Source organism: Lissotriton helveticus, chromosome 7, assembly GCF_964261635.1.
Source record: "Lissotriton helveticus chromosome 7, aLisHel1.1, whole genome shotgun sequence".
Classification (NCBI taxonomy): Eukaryota; Metazoa; Chordata; class Amphibia; order Caudata; family Salamandridae; genus Lissotriton; species Lissotriton helveticus.
Window position 1 is genome coordinate 196,371,328 of NC_136068.1, and position 21,632 is coordinate 196,392,959.

Sequence of the window (21,632 nt, forward strand, 5' to 3'; positions counted from 1 at the left end):
CCCCCCCCCGCCCTTACTTAACCTTACTGTTACTAGTCCATCCACCTATAGCTTTAGTTGCATGTTTGACTATTCCTGTATTCTTAACATGCAGCCCTGCTTTTCTTTCAAATGCTTCGTCAGTCGTGGCATGGGGCGCTGCAAAATACCTCCCTCGCCATTGCTTAACCTTGCAAAGGCAAACGAGAAGCCCCAGTACTCCTGGCAGCGCCACTACAGCCATACAGGGGCTTAAATTCAGCCAGTGTCTGCCGGTACGCTCATGAGCAAATGCTATTAAAACATGAAAATGTGCGGCTAATACATATGCCACGCCATAGGGCGGTTGTGCTGCGTGCCGCTCTCTGTGGAAGTGTAATTGAATGACTTAGCAGAGGCATACTAGGAGTGCCAAGGTCTCCAAAGCAGAGAGGAATGTGGGCTTCTTGTTCCAACATTTGAAGCAAAACAATTATTTGGGGCACAGTAGGACTCTCATAAATGGGCCCAGTGGCAGCACCAGCAATCCTGGCAACGCCACTAGAGCCATAGAGGGGTTTAATTTCAGCAGGTGTCTGCCAGTATGCTCATGAGCAAAAGCTATAAAAAAAATTGAGCCTAATACATATGCCAGGCCATAGGGCGGTTCATAAATGGGCCCAGTGACACTACACCACCTGTAGTATCTACACATCTGCACGTTAGTAAATTCCGTGTTTTCATGTGCACAATACCCCTCCTCTTGCTTAACCTTGCTGTTACTAGTTAATCCAGCTCTAGCTGTTGTTGCATGTTTGGCTATTCCTGTTTTCTGTATCAAGATACTAATTGATGTTAACGCGCCGCCCTGCTTTTCTTTGAAATGCTTGTATTCATCACCTGACCCTGCCTACATCTTTATCTCACTCTTGAAGGTTCTTTTTCATCCCTTTGTCCCTGGTTTTACCTCCATCTCTTTCCCCTTCTTTACCCTTTTGTGTTTTCGTTCTTTTGCTATAGACCAGAGTTTGTTGAGATAAAATCCGAGCAAGTCTCCTTGGGGTTCTTAACCCCATCCGAGGAGAAAACGAGAGCTCCACTCAATTAACCCATCTAGTCTGAATGACTTGAGATGGAGCAATACTGCCACTGGGTGGTCAAAGAAGAACTAGCAAGGACTTTAAGTTTAAAATCATTATTTTCCCAACATTTATGGTGTCACCCAATGTATACTTGACTGAAACTATTACTAGTGCACTCACAGTAAAGTTGGGAAATTTAATTAACAAGAAAGATGTTGCACGTTCTATTTACGACTAATTATTACGTATTCGAGGGCTTCAATGCCGTATCACAACTTTTACTTCGGTCTCTAAATAGTCCCCACGCTAGATAAATTGCTACATATCCCCTTTACTTTTTTTACAATGCAAAATCCTTGCTGTAAACTTAAATGGGTGGCATTTCCCTCGCCTCATCCTCTCGTGTAATGGGGTTTTAACCCAAATAGCTTACACCTTTGGAACACCATAATTTGAAATTGAAGTAGGAACTTTAATAATTTTTTGGGTGACCAAAAGAGATTAGGAAAAGCTGCTTACTGTGTTTTCGGTGTTCAATACATAGTTTGGGGCAGATTTACAAGCAACTAACGCAGTAATTTTGCTGCACCGCGCTGCGTTAGTTTCAAAGCACAAGGATGCAATATATTTACAACAATATGTCGCATTTCTGTGCTTCCCCCTGCGCTGGCACAGTTACCCTTGAACCATGGTGCAAGGGTGCCTGCGTCGTAGGGAGATTGTTTTTGTGCAGGAAGGAGTATCTTCCTGCACAAAAACAATCATTTGAAGTGATGTCCTCTTTCAATGTGTGCTGTAGAATGCAGCACTCAGTGAAAGAGGAAAGAAATGAGGAGAAATGAAAACATTTCTCCTCATTGCACCTCGCTACGCCACCTAGGGTGGCGTAGCTTTTTGAGGCATTTCCTGATTTACGATTCCTCGTAAATCTGGAAATGCCTCAGTGGACATGGGTTCTGAATGGGAACACCCACAGCAACAGCCATGTCATGCTCTCAACACGCAAAGTATTGCGAGAAGAGGGGCGATATATACAAGCACAGGTAAAGTCACGTAGGGTGGCTCTACGTGTGCTTGTAAATAACACTCAGCAGGTTGCGTCGTTGGTGCGTCATGCAACGTGACGCAACGGCAGGGAAAAGGGCTTGTAAATCTGCCCCCTTAGTTTTGTAACACCGGCTGGCAAAATTCAACTGAGGCACGTATGCTATATGAAGCCATATGTTGTTAGGAAACTTTTGCAAATGATTAATGATCTTTCTAATATTCTTCAACCATTGGAGTTTAATGTATTATGGTTATTTTGTTGAAACGTCGTCGACCAGACATTTGTTTGCTTTTACGCCATGCTGAGATACGCAATGAGGTACCTCCCACCTAGTTTTATAGTGGCTTTATTTCTGCTAACATGAACATGTGACTTCGGTAGAAGGATAGCATGTATTGGATAGGATGTTTAACCAACCAAAAGGTTACTTTAAGATGTCCGTGTTGTTGATTGGCGATTCCTCTCTGCTGGGATGCATTAAAGTGTAGCTGTGTTCATGTGTGATTTTCTTTTTCAGGAAGCAGTGAGATGTTGTGTCCATAGAACTGTTCATGCTGGTGAAGTCGGGCCCCCTTCAGTTGTGAGAGAGGTAAGAAATGATATAATGAATTATAAAATAAGAACAATTACAGAGGAGTTTTCCAAATGACTGCTGGAGTCCATAAACCAAATATGCATCAATGCAAACCCCTTTAAAACCTCATTCTGTGTTCAAGCTACGTCATGCAGCATTAGGGAAACACATATTACCTCTTCTCCAATTGTTCTACCACTATTACCTCAAACATTTGACCTTGTCGACTCTCTCAGACCATATTCATCATTCATTTTTATCATTACCTCAACCCTCTCTCCAAAATGTGGCCTTCGTCTCATCAATAATGCCCAACTCTAAACCCTACTGTTAATTATTTTTGTTTATTTATTATTAATTTAGCAAATGGTTGGACACTATGGGACCGAATACGATGCCGGGCGGACAAAGTCCGCCTGCCATCGCAGCTGCAAAAGGGACCGCCCGCCATAGTTGTGGCGGGCCAGCCATACAAATTATGATGCGCCCGCAAGTGTGGCGGGCGCATCCTGTATATTTTACATTGCGGCGGCCGGTGCTGCAAGCAGCACCCACTGCAATGTAAAAAATACATGCTGTGCTTTTACATGCACAATGTGACGGGCTCGGAACCCCCCATGTGCACCCCCCACCTCCCCCAACACCCTGTGGGCCCACAACGGGCCCACAACAGCAGGAACCGCCAGCCTTTCCATGACGGCAATGCTGCCATGGAAAGGCTGATCACAGCCTGCATCGTAATATGGATGGCGGGGTCTTCCAGACCCCGCCACCATATTAAACCCATTTTCCAGCGGTCGACGGCGGATGGTCTTTCCGTTCGCCGCAGACCCCCCAGCCATCATAATATGGCGGGGGTCTTTACTGTCAGGATGGCGGTCGGATCTGCCATCGTAATCGGCCCCTATGGGCCTTGTTACGATGACACGGTGCCTGCCACACGGTGCAGCGATATTTGGGGAGGGGGGGCACAATAGGTGCCCGTCAGGTCCAAATGTGGAGAACCAGGGAGGAAGGGGGCCCTGCAAGAGGCTCCCAAAGTCAGTTTCCGACAGTCAACCATGTCGGAAACCGGCGAAAACTCTTTCCTTAAGGGATTAAGGTGCAGTTTCATGTCGGATTCTCCTGCCGGTTTAAACTCCGACTGCCACAATCCTAGTGCGGTGGTTGGAGTTTAAACCTACTGTGTCCATCAGAAAGCCTCCGATCAGCATTTGGAGGCTTTACGACTGACATCATAATTAGGCCCTATGTGGTGAATAATTTGAAGAGGCTGCACTGTGCAGTGATTTGTGTCCATGGTACAGGGTTTTGACACCAATCCTATGAAAGGCGGCCAGTTAAGTGACTTAACAGTTGGACGGATGTGGTCTCCGCCTTTTAAGCTATGATGAGTGCCAAGTTTGATGGTCTTTGTAGCTTACTGAATGATTTAATTAGGAGGCCATCATGTATTCCATGGTTGTAGTCGATGCACGACAAGTCAGCTGCTAGGCCAAAGTCGATCCAGTGTTTTGTCCAAGGTAAGGGAGGCAAAATATATATCTTTTTGGTTGCTGAATTTTCATGTAGTAATGGTCCACAATATAATGGCAACATGGGCAAATGGGCTGCAGATTTAATGGTGTCGGGTGAATGTCAGAAAAGGTGATGTTTGAGAGGTAATGGTTAGCTTCAGTTGCCAGTCACTCATTCTGGATTCTGCTATCATGTACAGTGTAATCCTACTCTGTGTGCCATGTAACATCTGTGTTGGTATATTATTGATTTAAGAGAGTAAATAGTTCTGAGTCAACTTCATATTTATTTATTTCTAAAGCACTGGTTCGCCCACATGTACTGTGAGTACTAAAAGCGACAGATTACGGGAAGGGAGCTTAGCAGGACATGGAAGTTCTAAGGTTTGTGAATCATAACAAAATAGAAAGGTGGCAAGGGTCCTGTTGATGGCCATTCCAGAGCTCGGGAGTCCAGCACTCTAAATGATCTGCCTTGACATCTGTCAAGGTTAAATCAATGGAGCTCAAATAATCTGCGGCTTTCAGATCTGAGGAGCCCTCCTTGAGACATGTTGTGAGCAAATCAGGACCATTTCGGTAAGAGGTTCAATGCACAATACAATTAGTCTGAAACAAAATGCTCTCTTTAAAAGGAAGTAGTTAAGGTTACTTCGAGCTGCAGAGACTAGGTGGAAGCATCTTAGGACAACAGCCAAATTTCAAGATCTCCAAAGTTTGCTGATCGTTGTGGTTGGGGACCCCAAGATGTACATGGAACTGCAGATATCCAATGGGATAGTACACACGCTAGTTTGGTCAGTCCCTCAATCACTAGGCCTGCTGACCAAAGGAGCTATTCACAAAGACAATTACACTTGTGAGTAATTTATACATGTAATTTACTCTTAAACCTTTGAGTAACTGTACTACTTTGAGTTACTCAGAAAATCTGAGTATAAAGATGCTCAAAAGTATAGACCTACATGTCCCAGTAGCGTGAAAAAGGGGAAGGGGCCACATTTATGACTGCTACTTACTGCTGCCAAAAAGAAACAGGAGTAAGTCCAGCACCACAAATAGCAAGGTACTGATACTCCCAAAGAAAACACCTCTTCCACGAAATATAATGGAGGTAGGTACTTAACATACAGCCCTATAGGAAATTTTTGGTCTGATTCCGAGTCCGGTCGGAAGGGCACCGAACTATGTTTGGAGCCCTTCCGACCGCATCAGAATGTGCCGGCCAGATTCCTTTCCGACCGAGCCATTCCGATGGGCTCGGTCGGAATGGAATCCGACTCGGATTTTTGGATGGCTTACGATGGGCTCGGAGAGCCAGTCTGCCATCCGGAAATCCTTCAGTACTCCCCCGGTCGCCTGAGGGAGTACAATGGCAGTTTTTGACTGCCTTTTCGTGCCGGTGTTTCCGGCACAAAAAGGCAGTTGGAAACTGTCTCTGGGGCCCCCCAGCAGGACCCCCAAGAGTGCGAGGCTCCTAAATGGCAGCCTGGGGGCATCTGTGGTGCCTCTCGCCGAAATGGCCCTATGGATGCATAATCACTGCTTAAAACTAAATGCCGGCAAATCGGAAATACTACTGTTTGGAGGAGCAAAACTTACATGGAACGCCACATGGTGGCCACCCTCATTGGGATCAGCCCCTACCCCAAAAGAGCACGCCAGAAATCTGGGCATCATCATGGACGACGTACTGTCCATGAAGGACCACATACGATCACTCTGGGGCAAGGGCTTTGCAATACTCAAACTTCTGGCAAAAATCTTTCCCTGGATACCTTTGGACTGCCGACGTACAGTCACTCAAGCCCTTTTGGTCAGCCGCCTTGATTATGGCAATGCACTTTTCGAAGGGATGAATGAACAACTCTTCTCCCGCCTACAGGTCCTACAAAATCAGGCGGCCAAACTGGTCTGTAATAAAGGCAAGCGAGACTCAGCATCCGCCTGCCTTAGGAAACTTCACTGGCTACCGATGCGCCAGAGTGCCACTTTCAAAATACTCTGTCATGCGCACAGAGCTCTTCATAAGACTGGCCCCACAATCCTTCAAGGGAAAATTGACTTCTACGTCCCCAACAGGAACCTAAGATCGAATCACTCAGCTCTGGCCAAATCTAAACGTATCCATAAAACAAGAACGGGCGGACGCGCCTTCTCATATCTGGCAGCTAAAAGGTGGAATGAGTTACCTATAGATCTCAGACACACCATAAACTACCTTCAGTTCCGCCAAAAATTAACAACTCACCTTTTCCCAAAAAGCTAATCCCCAGCATAGCCATCAACAGTCTCCCTCGTTTTCATAGCGCCGTGATATCCCATGGGATGAGTGTTGCGCTTTATAAATACTGGAAATAAAATAAATAAATAAATAAATTCCTGCACCCGGTGTCATGCACCTCGGGGTGCCGGCCCCAAGGTGCAGGGATGAACTGCACCCCTGCTTTGCACAATGCAGGCATGCATTCCGCTCCGAATGCATGCTTCCATTGTGAAGCATACAAATGCGACCGAACAGGGTTCGGTCGCATCGTACTTGCAGGGCCGTAACAGACGACAGCAGGTCGGTCGGTTACGGCTCCTGACCGATGTCAGACGGACCTGAGTCCGTCCGACATCGGAATTGGCACCTAAATTGTTTAAAATAGTTAAAAATATTTAACAAATAGTTTAATAGTAAAATAAATCTAAAGATAACAGATATTTATCATTTAATTATAACATATTTGACCTATTTTGGAAAAAATATTAGGTTAAATTGTAATAAATATATTTAAATTACTTTAAAACAATTTTATTCATCAGATTTAATACAGTAATGATTAATACATAATAAAAAACATTTGTTCCTTTGGTGGAATTTTTTCAAATAAAATTCAACTGCAGCATAACAATTTTTATTTAATATATTTAAATTAAATATTTAATACAAAATTAAGTCAATCATTTTGTCTACTTTCAAAATAAATAAAACATTTTTTTACATTGATATTTAGCTAAAAGTGTTTTTACTAACTGTTTGCAAATGTAATTAACATTTTAAATTTGCCCTATACTTTACCAGAAGGAGCTCTCCGCCACTATGGTGGAGATCCCCGTATGGTATAGAATAGGGACATTTTCCTGCGCTTTACCATAGGCAGTTCTCTGCACTGGTGTTAAAGATCTTACTGTGTTAAATTATAGGGAATTATACCTTATACTTGACCTTCGGGAGATTTAAAAAAAAAATGTGTATTAAACTTGGAAAAAACTGTAAAGGTATTTTTACATTAAATATTATTGTAAATAATGTGTTATATTTATTTCATTATATGTATAACAATATACAAAATGTTGTACTATTATTAGCTTAATTTAAATTTAAAATATATTTATTTTGAATGTATTATGAAAAGTTCCAGCTATTTTTCTGAAGTTTAATTTTAAAAAACAATTCTCACCTACAGTAAAAAAAAATCTATAGGTATTTTGTATTTAATAAGTAAAAGAATTGGTGCATAGAATTGATTACATTTCATTATGCTTTATTAAAAATTTATGATACATTATTTTTTAAGTAAAAATTTTTATTCAGATACGTCAAAATAAAATTAAAAATGTGTTGTATATTTAGATAACTTATTAAACTTTAAATTATATTTATTAATGTGTTTAACTCTTTCGAATAATTTAATTTCTTTAACATTATTTGCTATAGGGTTCTATTTTGAGTCCCTTGCTCCATTAATTTTTATGGGAAGGTGTTGTTGTATCAATGGTTGGCCATGTTTGTGGCCTCCTGACACCAGGAACTCCCATTGACATGACCAAAGAAGAAGGACCAAGAACAGCCGAAGACCGCAAGAACTGCTGCCAAACCCTGCCTGCCTCCTCCGGTCTCAACAATTGTAAATTCCGACTCATCCTGCAGCTGTGCATCCTTCAAAAGCCTTCAAGGGCTGCCAGCACTTTGCCAACCCGTAATCATCTCCCTTGAAGTGGAGGAGCCACTCCCCTCAGCCTGCACGCACCAACCACAACGTTTGGTTCACCGAACTGCTGACCACCGGATCCACTAACACAGCAGCCACCCAGAAGGATGTCACCGTGCTCCAGGAGGTTAGCTCCATCGCCTTACCTAGTTTGGTGATGCCAGGACCGCCAGGAGTTGCCCACACCAAAACCCAGGGTACCAGACCCCTTCCAGCAACCAAGGTTTGTTTAGTGTCCAGCAGGGACAGCAACACTGCCAAGACTGACCTACCGACGAGGGACGTCCTCTACACTGAAGCCAACACCGAGAGTGGCCTTGTTGTTATGTTTTGTCCCCATCTCCAGGTTGATCTCAGTAGTGAGAGTCTCCTATGTAAGCGACCCACCAGACAAAACACTTCTGCACCCGAGCCCCACAGCCTGAGTTCAAGCCTATTAACACATACCCTTGCTCCAGAGGCCCTAAAGAACTGAACTTCCTTTGGGATCCGATGGACTTATCCCCAAGTCCCCATTTTCAGAAATGTTCTGCTTGCAGGTTTCTCCATAAACTTCAGCAGTAGCGTTAGAGGCTACCCTTGCGACTAGCACCACTGCACCCAGACACACCATTCAAGAAAGTAAACTTCAATGTACTTCATAAAATACCATTTAGATTTTTTAAATTAAGAAGATGACACAGGTAAGTGGGAGTGTTAGTAGCTGTGTGGGTGTGTTAGTAGCTGTATGGGTGAGTGAGTGGCTGTATGGATAACCGAGTGGCTGTGGGTGGGTGCGTGGCTGTATGAGTGAAAGAGTGGTTGTGTGAGTGGTTGAATAGGTAAGTGAGTGGGTGTGTGAGTGGCTGTATGGGTAAGTGAGTGTGTGATTGCCTGTACGGCTCAGTGATGACTGTATGGGTGGGTGAGTAGGTGACTTAATGGGTGAGTTAGTGGGCATGTAAGTGACTGTATGGGTGAGTGAGTGGCTGTTTGAGTGGGTGTTTGAGTGAATGGGTGTGTGTGAGTAGCTGTATTGGAGAGTGCCTGTCTTTGTGATTGGTTGTATAGGTGAGTAAGTGGGCGTGTCAGTGGCTGTATGGGTGAGTGAGTAGCTCTGTTTGTAGCTGTATGAATGAGTGACTAGCTGTGTCAGTGGTCTTCTGGGTCTGTGAATGGCTACGTGACTTATTGTGTAGGTGTGTGGGTGTATGTGAGGTTGATTGGGGGTATGAGTGGGTGTGTGAGAGGTTCTGTGGATGATGTAATCAGTGATGTAATTTGAGAGGTCATCAGTGATGTCACTGACCATGCCATGAGTGATGTAATATGTGAGGTCATAAGCAGTGCATCGCGGGGGGCGTAATTTATAGTTATGTCAAGTAACTAGAACTGCTGAATTTCTCTGGTTTTGTACGAGTGAAATCTGAGCCTAACTTTAACGTCTCTGTAACCTTTGGTTTTTTCCAGTGAATTTCATTCCCCTCATTCTTTATCTCTTGCTTCTTTTGTCCCTAAATCATTGAGACAGTCTTCTTTACTCCATCTTCCTCCTTTTTGACCTTTCTGTTCTCACATTTCTGACTGATTTTTCTTCTTTGTATTTTTCAAACTCCTGGAGACTTTTGTCTTTATAAATTCATCTCTGCATTTCCTCACTGTTTCTTCTATTACCCATTAGTCAGGCTTTAGATACAATACTTGCCCCTGCAAATTCAATACAAATTGCGCGTTAATATTATTTTATTTTTATTTGTGTGTTTTATAAAGCGCACAGCTGCCCCAACGGGGCGTCCCGGCGCGGATAAATCTGGGAACAGGGGGCGTAGGAACAGAGGAAACATTATGTGGAAAAAAGGTGAGTCTTCAGAGACTTTCGGAATGCCGATTCTGTTTGGCATGCACGTAAGGCAACCGGAAGCTTGTTCCAACACTGAGTGGCGCAAACCTCGAATGTTTTCCCTCGAGCACGAGTTCGTTTGAATCTTGGAGTTTCCAGGAAAAGTAGGGAATTAGAGCGTAATGTCCTGGTATTGACATACGGCCGCAGAGTGCTTTTCAGATGGGCCGAACCAATGCCCTTAGAAGCACGAAAAGCCAGAGTCATGGCCTTGAATACACATCTCTTAGCAATGGGTAACCAATGCAGTTTACGAAGGTGTGGAGAGATGTGATGTCTAGCAGGAATTCTCTCCACCAGCCGAGCGGCAGCATTTTGGAGAGTCTGTAGTTTATGGCATAGGCCTGCTTTAATACCAAGGTATAGTGCGTTGGCGTAGTCAAGATGAGATGTTATCAATGCTTGGACCACAGTCTTACGGCAGTCCACCGGCAGATAATTGATAAGCCGGTTAATAGTCTTGATATTTGCAAAGCAGGATGCTGCTACTGTTTGAACCTGGGCATTAAAACTAAGGTGATTATCCCAACGCACTCCCAGATTTCTCACAGAGTCTGTGGGCGTGGGGGCTTGGCTCAGATCCTCTGGCCACCACAGACTGGAATCCAAAGGGGATGGTGAATTAAAAAACAGGATCTCCGTCTTTCCTGCATTGAGACGGAGGGAGTTAGAGTCCATCCAGCTGGAGATGTCCCTGAGACAGGATTTCAACGGATCAGAGGCGGAGAGTTTATCAAAGGTAAAAAGTAGCTGAATGTCATCAGCGTAGGAGGTGGATTTAATCCCAGTTTGCGCAATCAGTTTAGCCAGGGGGGTGAAATAAACATTGAACAAAAGCGGGCTCAGGGATGAGCCCTGTGGAACTCCCCATTTGAGTGGTCTAGCGGAGGAGGTATAAGGAGAGGTATATACCTGCTGTGTGCGGTCGCATAGATAAGAAGAGAGCCACTTCAACACAGTTCCGCCTATACCCAGGTCCCCCAGCCTTCTCAGCAAGATCTTATGAGAGACGGTGTCAAATGCCGCTGAGAGGTCCAGCAGCACTAACACCGCCCTAGACCCCCGGTCCAGCGTATATATATATAGATAAATATAAAGAGATACTGGTGATAATTACATGCAATACCCTGTGGTTATAATGGCTTACATATAACGTTACACCATTCTTTGTAACCATCTCATAATTATTGTTCTCAAGTACCTTATGTCCTGCACACAGAAATGCTTCATTCACCAAACAAATTTGAGAAGAAATGTAAATCCCACCCACTCCATCGACAGCAATATCTAAATTCTGTCACCATTCTTTTTTCAGTTTTTTATTTAAAAAATGTAAACCAGCAGTGATGCAATATAAGATTGAGATCACCACAAGTGTATCAAAGATAACTACATTTCTACAGCTCTAAATTATTCTCTGTGTTTATCCTCTTTCAACGTTTCTGATGCCCGTTACACTGTGCATCCCTTTATTATGCTAACATTTTTAACTGACTTGGGCATCTCCGCAGATCTGTTCTACTTTGTGTTACTTCTTTACCTTCCTTAATTCAGTATGCTGTGATGTGGTAGCTGGGTGATTACCCATATTTCCTCTTCTGCAGAACTACTGTGTTAGATCATTTGGTTCATCTCTATTTTCTCTCACCAACATTTTTAGGTTCTTCAGATTCTTATTAGATTTTTATGTTGATGACTTCTGAATTTGTCTCTCTTGATCATCCTTTTCATAAGTTCTTCAGTATTACAAATCTATTTGACATTGTAATGACAGCACATTGAGTTCATCTTCATCCATTTTTCTGTTTTGTTGAGTGTGAGATGTATGGTATTTTCTCAGTTCTATTGATATGTGTCTGCTTGAAATTAAATTATTTAAATAGTTTAGTTTTAAAAGTTCTAAAGCCAAAATACTCTTATGCAATGTGTACTTCAAAATAAATTGTACTAAAAACAAATGTGAGAAAAGAAAACAACTGAAAATTAAATTTTCTCCTAAATGAGGAAATTCAACAAACTTCTGTATTTGACCCCCAAACTGTAATTACCACATAAAAAAACACACCTCCTATAGTCAAAATGTTAATTTAAAACAACATGAATTACAAGTTACAAAGCATAGGAAACTTCATGTATCCATGCTCTTTAACAGTGGTTCCCAAAATGTTTAGAACCACAACCCACTTTTTAGAAAAACAAACTTTCGCAACCCACCTACTTTTTAATGGGTATTAGAAGGTGCGATTGTGTGAAGTAACTAAAGCATTGCATAGTAGCAGGTTCTCATTTACAGACAGCACATTTTCCATTGAAATTGGCACTAACTTTACACAGCCAGACAGTTTTACTCCTAAAACAATACATCATATAACACTCAAACAATAATCTGTGGAAAAGGGATTCTGTGAATAGTTATCATTTGTCCATCACCAGTAAAGTGGTTTGCTTTGTTGTAATCCTATGAAAGTCTGATTCCAGCACTTCAAGATTACAAAAAAGGGCTTCATTTTTGCTTTCCTAACTGCTGAAGGCATACAGTTCACATTTTATTGTGTATTGCAAAAAACCCGTCATCCTACACCTTTCATTTCAAACTCCCTATACACCAGCAAGATTGTCACATAATTCACTTGAAAAACTCCTCTTACTTTTCAGTCAGAGAAAGAAAAGTAAAAACCAATCCTTGAAAAAGCAGCAATTTATCAGAAGGCATAGCCTAACGTTTGACCTTTGGCTTTGAAGCTGGTAAATGTGACAAGATTAACAAAGAATTTAAAGGCATCTTTATTTATTTCTGGACTTTCCTGACACACCAATAATCGGCTGGCAACCCACAGTTTAGTAAAGACTGCTCTAAAAGATTAAAATACCAGAGGCCACATAGGTACACCAATGCCTCGTAACCAGCAATAACATTAACACATTTAAAAAAGAAATTAGCCAATAAAAAGGGAGAGTACCAGAATAGGAAAATACCTCAGTAACCAACGTATTTCATTAATTTTTTTCTTTTACAATTTTTGTAACTCACTAATTTAAAATAGACTCTCACCAACAAGGGAACTGCTGTTGAAATTGAATGACTACGTGAAGTAAACCTACAAATAGACATGTTGGAGGAGTCCCTTGTGTGAGGGCCTTTCTTGCACAGTTATAGAAGTGAGCAGATTCCAGCTCTGGCAGGTTAGATTTGCTTGGGTGGTACTGGTCCTTTTTGAAAGGTGTGGGAGAAAGATAACCAAGTATGGGTCCTTTTATGTATGGTGGGCGCAGGGGGCGTGGCAGAACAAGCCTGCCTTAAAAATATAATCTTTTCATGTACTCCTGTTATTTTAACACTTACAGAAAGGAGAGTTGTAATTAGGTAGTTTAGCTCTTCCTTTTCTTATACTTTTTCACAAAGAGGGACAATTTTCTTACATACAATCATCCACTCACATATCATTAGGATTATTTGTGTTAATGCTGGTTAGTGCCTGAGTTTTTAAGCATCCACATTCATGTTTGTCATATTATAAGACAGGTTTACGTTTCTTGGGGGAAAAGATTGGACAATGGTATAGATAAATGTTTATCCCCATCCTGGCTGGTTTGATACCAGTATGACCAGTATTTTAATATCCCGGCCAGAGTAAAAATTAGGAAATTCACATAAAGCAGGTATTTCTTTTTACCTTTCTCAGTATATTCTTTAAACAATAATTGTTGGAAGAAGACACTTTACAATGTGTTCCATAGATACCTTTATGACCCGACTGATAATTAAAGTAAGCAACAACTATAGAAAGGCCATGCCAAAAATGAATACCGACGACTTCATATAAAGTTATACTTAAGAATCATGTTGGTCCTTTGCATAATCTTAAAAGTGACCAGATGGCAGGTATTTTTTCTCTTTAAAAGGTGGAAATCCTAATCCAGACGACAGTCCAGTTACACATAAATGCTTGTTTCATGCATGAATCAGGACATTGAATATAAAAATTTCATATTAAGGAATACTGATAATTAAATGATTGCAGCATGTGTAGCCGTAGAAGGTCACATATCAATGCCACTCCTGCCATCTAAACTTGGTCTCAATACATTAAATGTAGTTTCAGTTTCATGGCACCTCCCTGAAGCCCAATTGGCATCAGGACACAGATGCCACCTTAAATTGTTTTTTTCAGATGGGGGGTTCAGCATTGTTTTGACACCTACGTTACAGCTGCGCATCAGTCCAGAAATTGTATACCAGATGATGGTGAGAAATTTACATACAGCATCAAGAATAACCCAAACAATTTTGAATGCTTTGTGATTATCATGTGATCTGATGCGCCTTGGTCCAGGTCATCTGAGAATGTCTTGTTTGAGTGATGGAAAGAAAAACACTGCCATTAAATTCTACCCCTCTTCCAATGCCAACTTTCCCTAGATGGATCAGCATTGTGTTTACCACAGGTCGTATTGTTGCTCTCTACTCCTCCTCCGCATGTAATCCACACAGCTACTTAAGAAAAGGCTTTCTTTTGAAGAAGCCATATCTGAAAAAATAGGAGTGTTTCACAATTCCAAAAAAAGGGAAAATTGATACCCTCCCGTCATGTCCACAACCACAGCTCGCCCCACTACAATCTCTCCACCCAAATTCAAGTGAAGTGGATAAAGAAGCAAAAAGATTAGAGGGTGAATGTGCAGCTCCACTCCAAGTGAATGTAGAAGTTAAGTAACGTTTCCTGAATTTGGTCACAGAAAAAATAGGAATATAATTTTCTAAATCAAAGTACTGTTTAGTGTTATTGTACTGTTTTCATATATCAAGCAAGTTGGATCTACTGTTTAAATAGTACAGCGCAAGTTATTGAGAAAAAGATGTATTCATTAACCATGTGTTACTAAACAGTATATGGATTATATATTTTTTTTACATTTCAGGCTGTGGACATTTTGAAAGCAGAAAGAATTGGACATGGGTATCACACAGTGGAGGACCCCATTCTCTATGAAGAGCTATTGAAAAAGAGGATGCATTTTGAGGTATGATACTTTAGAGCAACGGCATCCAGTGATTGTCCTAAAAGAGCGATCCATTGCAGAAATTCAAGATATCCACATCAGACACATGTAATGCATATAATAGTAATTTAAATCAAACTCATTTATATACTAAGTGGTTGTCCTACATATTTGGAAAATATGTTGCCCTTCTGACTCTATCCTTTGCGTAGCTTTTTTACAAGCTATATGATTTCTTTTTTGTTTTCTCCTGTGCCCTCCCTCACCTCGGCATTAGATCATACCTTGGCTTTTTCATAAACAATGGTCCAAGGGATGAAATTACCAAAAATCCCTGATTTGATGAAATTTAGAGTAATTGAGTCAATATAGAGCTTCTCAACATCTGAGCCCTACATTATTTAACATTTATGTTCGTCCCCCGCCTTGTTGGCCAACACCCGTAACATACAGATGGTATCTTATGCGGATGATACGCAACAAATTTTTGCCTGTACCAAAGACACCAGTCAAGACATGATTAAATTTCAGGAGGATCTGGCAGCCTTAGCTGGGTGGATGGAGGCGAACTGTCTCCAATTAAACTCATCCAAAACAGAGATTCTATTACTTGACAAAGATTCACATCAGTGGGGCAATAACTGGTGGCCGCCAACATTGGGCAATCCCAAGACGACGGTAAAAAACCTTGGTGTAAGGATGGATTCTGTACTTTCGTTTGAGGAACATGCTAAGTCTATGGCAGGGACCTGCTTCAGTATTCTGTGCGGACTCAAACCCATTTTGGGTTTATTTGATCCTCGGACGCGCCAGCTAGTTGTTCAAACCATCATCAATCATGTCTAGGTTAGATTATTGCAATTGCCTCCTATTAGGAGCTAATAAGTCTGTGATAAATAGGCTTCAATGTACTATGAATGAGGCAGTTTACACTATTTTTGCTCTGCCCAAATACAGTTCAGTTTCAGGGACACTGCGTCAACTCCTGGCTCCCTGTGGAGCAGAGCATTAGGTTCAAAGCGCTTTGCTTAACGCATAAAGTTCTGACGGGCTTCTGCCCTGCGATCCTCAATGACTTGGGGCACCATTATGTTCCATCTCGTGCTCTGCGCTCTGCCGACCTTAATTTGATGTATGTGCCTTGCTTCCGCAGAGCCAGAACTGGAGGTCGTTCTTTTAGGGTATTGGCTCCTACTTTATGGAACTCATTGCCTCTTGCTATTAGGAGGATTTCTAATCATCTGCTGTTTAGAAAGGCAGTAAAGACATGGCTGTTCCAGTAATTTTTCATCACACTTTTTTTCCTTCCCGCTCTCCAGCGCTGGGATGTCTCTTTGCTGGGACACCCATGCGCTTTACAAGCCGCATAACATCACATAGAGCTTCAACATGAAGTGGCCAGTTCTAAAGAGGTCTAAACATCAATGAAAGAGAAGGTATTCATCCTGGGCTCAAGCATCACTTGGTAGCAAGGGTCAGGCAAACGAGTAGACTAAGTTGCACAATTCAAGATGTCTATTACTTTTAGTATACATGTCACCAATAGATTTTTCAGGCAGATGGAGTCAGAGGTTATTAAAGTTATTAAAAGGAAGCCATTGCGTAAGGTTACTAGAGATTTGCAAGCATGATGCTCTAATGAAATCTGTTTCTGAAGGTGGGCCTGCACTCCTAATTATTCCAATACTGCTCAAATCTAACTTTAAAGTGTTCTATTCTTAACACTGCTTAGCGTGCTATTCACGTTAAGGGGTTAACCGTAAAATCCCTTTTAGGTATGATTGCATATGAACTAGGCCAAGGGAAACCCAAGGCCTACGTGAAGCACAGCCAATGACTAGAAAGTCTCTCCTAATTAACAATATTTTAAATACACTCTTCAATCACAATTACTCTGAATTATAAAAAGAAACTCAAAAACCATTTGAATTGAAATTGTTGTCATTAATTGGTATTCAACGGGTTATCATTCCTGAAATATTCTCGTTACATTGTGAATATTTATCATCATCATATGCACAAAGTGAAAAACACAAATTGTGAATATTAACAAACAGTATTATAGATGAACCCAATGCATTTCGGGTTTTCAAGAAACCCTTCCTCGGGCAATCTGATCAAAAATTCACATTTTAACAGATGAGTATCCTCCGATCAGAGCTACAACAGAAATAGAAAGAATATACAATGAGCCACTGTATGTTTCACGATGTCAACAGATAATTTAAAATTAGGATTTGCACTCAAAACAGATAAGGAAAGAAAACACAAGCGTAAAGTGCTAGAATTCTACAGAGTGGAGAACCGTAGTGACGTTAAACGAAGTGTTGCCTTAAGTTGCTTGTGAATGTCGGAAGTTAACTCCTTTACATCACCACTTCCCCGTGCGGTCTATAAAGTTAAAGCTTATGCTGCTTACCCGTCGGTAGAACTAAGTGTTCAAATGAAAGAGAATCTGAACAAAGCAGAACACTGTGAAGACAGGACCGTCAGGATTTATGTTAGGCATATATACAACAAACATGAAGTTACATGCGGCAGCAGCCGCCGCCTGAATCTATGAGCTTACTGATATGACCGTGGGTGTAGTTCCGCTGGTGGCTTGAAACAATGGATTTTGTGATCTAAAAAAGCAGAAGGGAAATAAGAGATAAGGCTTTGCTTCGACCTGTAACACTCATTTCTACTCGTCCCGTGGAAAGGCACTCACCGTAAAAAACGCCGAACCCAGATCTAGGTATTCAATTGCCGACGCCCGCGGCATACGCAAAGACGTACTGGTTGTAGCGACCTTAATTTAAAGGGGCCAAAACCGGAATAAGGTTGCTCTGTTATAAAACTTTATTGTGCCACATATTCACAGACATAAGTACCGTTACAATTAATGTAACGTGTGTCTTTTAATCAAAGTAATGAGATCCATAAAATATTGCAAAGAAAACGCTCAACTAAAGAATTACACGGAGAAAAATCTCTGCAAAACCTCTTGTCCAACCTACCCTAAAAAAACACTCCCATTATTGCGAGTGCAACATCCGCAATTATTCACATGAGTCCCATGCCCTATAGACACTACTTTGACTCCAAATCTAACCCCGTGGTTTTCGGTGTTTTCATAACTTCTATAAGTGATCCTAAAAAACAAAAAGGAGGTAATAGAATACTACTGACAACAATAACCAATGATAAGGACGCAACTTCCATAAGATTACGTGAAATTCTAATATCTAGTTACCACTGTCAATATCACGAACTCGATCCTAACCAGGATAGTGCAAGTCCCATATTGTATAAACACTGCGAGCTCATACTTAAACATATCAGCGTAGTAAGGTACAAAAACACTATCAAATCTGTAAGGGAGGAGGAGCCAAGATGGCGACTGGTACGGACGTGTAGGTTCCCGGCTCCACCAGCTCTCCTTCCTCCGCGCTGATATCCTGATCTCTATCCTGGCGATTTGTGGCGGCGGAACGTTCACTAAGCTGTGCTGACCTAAATTGTCTTCCCCCGGACTCTCAACTCGCCCGGCAGCCGAAGATATCTGTGCAGAGACTCCGAGCCCTGACCCCGTGGCTACACTTCCGTCCGTCTCCGAGTAGGGGAGGCATGGGGGCGGCCGGGGTGTCCGTGCGATACCGGTGCTGAGAGGGTGGCGATATCCTCCCGAGACGGACTCCTGATCGCGCTGCCTGCCGTGGAACACTGCGACCTGCGCCCTGTGCCCTAGCGCCTCGTCGAGACGCTCTGCAGATACGGCGTCTTTGTTTGAGGCGGGTGGCGAGCGAGAAGGAACATACGGCCATGTTTAATTGACGTTGGGTGCCTGCTCTCCTGGCCCGGTGTAACGGCCTGAAGCGCTACGGTTCTCAGTGTCGAGAGCCCGATCGGCATCGATTTAACGGGCTTGGCGCCCTGTATTGCCGACTGGTCACGCCGCGCCCGCCTCGGAGATTATTCTGTGACCCACTTCTCATGGCTGTATCTGTTGCTCCGGGGAGCGGGGGAAAGTGCCCGTCCCTGTCTGCGGCTTGGGTCGCCCGGAGTGCGCTGGGGGACGGCTCGCAAATTCCTTCCCGGGAGCATGATGACGAGGGTCCGCAACCACCGTTTTCTTATGGAACTATCCTGGCCGCCCTGTCTGACTTTCGAGCGGAAATATGTGCGGATTTTTCAGCACTGGGTGACCGCTTCGACATAATGGAGTCTGTTCTACGGCGGGAGCGCAGTGTCGGAAGCCAGCCAACTTTGAGACTCTTTCCATCGGAACCTACTGGGGATGCATTGTTTCCTTTTACTCGTGGAGAAGACGTGATTGCCTCTGCCTCCACTGACGCCTGCCACCGGCCGTCCAATAGACTTGCCTGCGACACTTTGTTTCCCCTATCTCCGGGGCCTGCCACACTGTTGCCTGCGACAATGTTTCTACCTCGAGACCGGGACACGCGACTGCCGGCCCCTTCGCTGGATTTCCCCTTGTGGCCTTTGTTCATTGCGCTGGGGAGCCTATACTTCCCCGATGGCCTGGGGGAACTGTTTAGTGGGGACAAAGGATTGTATGGTGATCTTCGACGGCCATTTTGTGTAACCATGTTACTGTCCTTCTTTATGCTGCCATTTTGTCTCTTTGTCTTGGTGGGGGCGGGCATTCTTCATGTACCTCATTTTGGGAAGTCTCCGAGATCTGGCCAGGGCTAAGTTCCTCCTTTTATGTTGCCGGTTGCTTGGTTGGTTGGAACGGGATTGGGATCGTCATACATTTGTTTCAGTCATGCACGGCGTATTGTTTTTCCCCACCTGTCTCTACATTATTACTTAATTCTGAACTATCGCGAACTGTGTGGGGTAGTCCTTTTGGCTGGTGGGCTGGGACCGTTTGGAATTGCTCCTCCTCCCGCTTCACTTGTTCTTGTGAGAGTTGTAGAATAAGATGGCCTTTTCTCACTCTCATATTTAGGTGTTAGACACGTTATTTTCTTATTTTTCCTTTTCTTCACTTTCTTTTCTTGTAATGCATTTCGGGTTCTTTAATGGGCGACAGGCACATTGTCGGGGGGGGGTAGGCCATAGCCTCCGCATTGTTGTAGGGTGGGGGGATAGCTTTAGTTTTCCTTATTTAGTTTCTATGGGCCTTTTTTCTTAACTTTCTGCGCTTTCTTGTTCTATTTTCCGTTCTGGGTCTGCGACAGGGGTTAGTAGGGAGTGGGTGGCGCTGGTGGTGGTACGAGCATGATTCCTGCTATTCCGTTTGTTTTACACTGTATGGCCCCTCTGATGGGGTGCACATCGCTACTGTTGCTATTATTTATGCTGCCTACTCATGTTGAGGAATTATTGTACGGACTCAGTTCTCTTTGCACCTATTCTTCATTGCTTTATATTTGATCCGAAAAACTTTAAACTTTAACCTTTAATGCTCCTTCTCCTTGGCGACTGGATTTCCTCCAATGTAACTGTTATTAATTGTTGCTATACCACCTGAGACCGCTGAGAGACCACATTGCTAGCACCTGTGCTCCGAAGTATTGTGGCCGGCCTGACGGTTGTAGGCCCGTATTTGTTCCCTTTTTTCATGCACAATAAAGGTTTTAAAAAAAAAAAAAAAAAAATCTGTAAGGTGTGTAAAAAAAATGAAACGAAATAGAGTGCAAATCCAGTAAATTCTTGGTGTCAATTAACACATTATCAACCAGAATTTCAGGTAAACACATTCCTTCAAAGAAAGTATAATAATTCATAATGATCATTAAGACACCGTGGGATGATCATACATAAATATTTAATCCAGTAGGTCTCCCTACGAGCTAGAACTATGTTTATCTCAATACCAGGCGTCATATGAATCTTTTCAAGAATAGTATACCTCAATTGGGGGATCGTATGTGGGACGTTAACCCAATGTGCTGCTAGTGAAGAGTTTACATTTTTGTTACAAATTCTACTTTTATGTTCTACTATTCGTGTTTTGACCTTGCAACTGGTTCTCCCTACATAAACCAGCCCACACGGGCATTTGATAGCACAAATTACCCCCTCTGTGTTGCAATCAGAAGTGTGACGCAGTATCTGAAAGAAACAGGTTAGTATTAGATTCCTTACCTTAGAATATCCCCAGGCGTCAGTCTGGATCCGGAAACTTTTGCGTAGCAGTACCCCTGCGCGTCGGTAGGCGTCGTCTGCAGGCGTCCCCTGCGGCTCCGCGTCGTCGGCGTCGTGCGCCGTGATGACGTCGCTGGAGTATATAGACGCCGCCTCCGTGCGCTGACGTCAGTTCTTCTTTTTTCCGCGCCAGTTAGCGCAGATCCGAAGAGCAGTACTCCGGTCTTTTGACCAAGTTTTTGTTAAACTCTAATTCTTTCTTACGGTGCCGGTAGGATGCCCGGTTTCAAGAGTTGCGACGGGTGCGACCGCCTGATGTCGGTCACCGACCACCATCGACTCTGCCTCCGGTGTCTGGGCGCGGACCACGACGTGGAGTCCTGCGTCGACTGCCGGGCCTTGACTAGTAAAGCTAGACGGGAGCGGTCCCGCAAGCTGCTCGAGCTCCGAGTGTCGGCCCCGCGTCGAGAGCGGTCCCGGTCCGGTCGGAGGTCGAG

General features: G+C 43.0%; 1 protein-coding gene across 1 annotated transcript in view; it reads left to right on the forward strand.

The window, feature by feature from the left end:
- LOC144768345 (adenosine deaminase-like) overlaps window positions 1-21,632 on the forward strand; it is a 307,500-nt gene that overhangs the window by 239,774 nt on the left and 46,094 nt on the right. Inside the window, exons 7-8 of the mRNA XM_078651931.1 lie at window positions 2,606-2,677; window positions 14,956-15,057. Coding sequence (XP_078508057.1) covers window positions 2,606-2,677; window positions 14,956-15,057 — 174 coding nt within the window. The remainder of the gene's footprint in view (window positions 1-2,605; window positions 2,678-14,955; window positions 15,058-21,632) is intronic.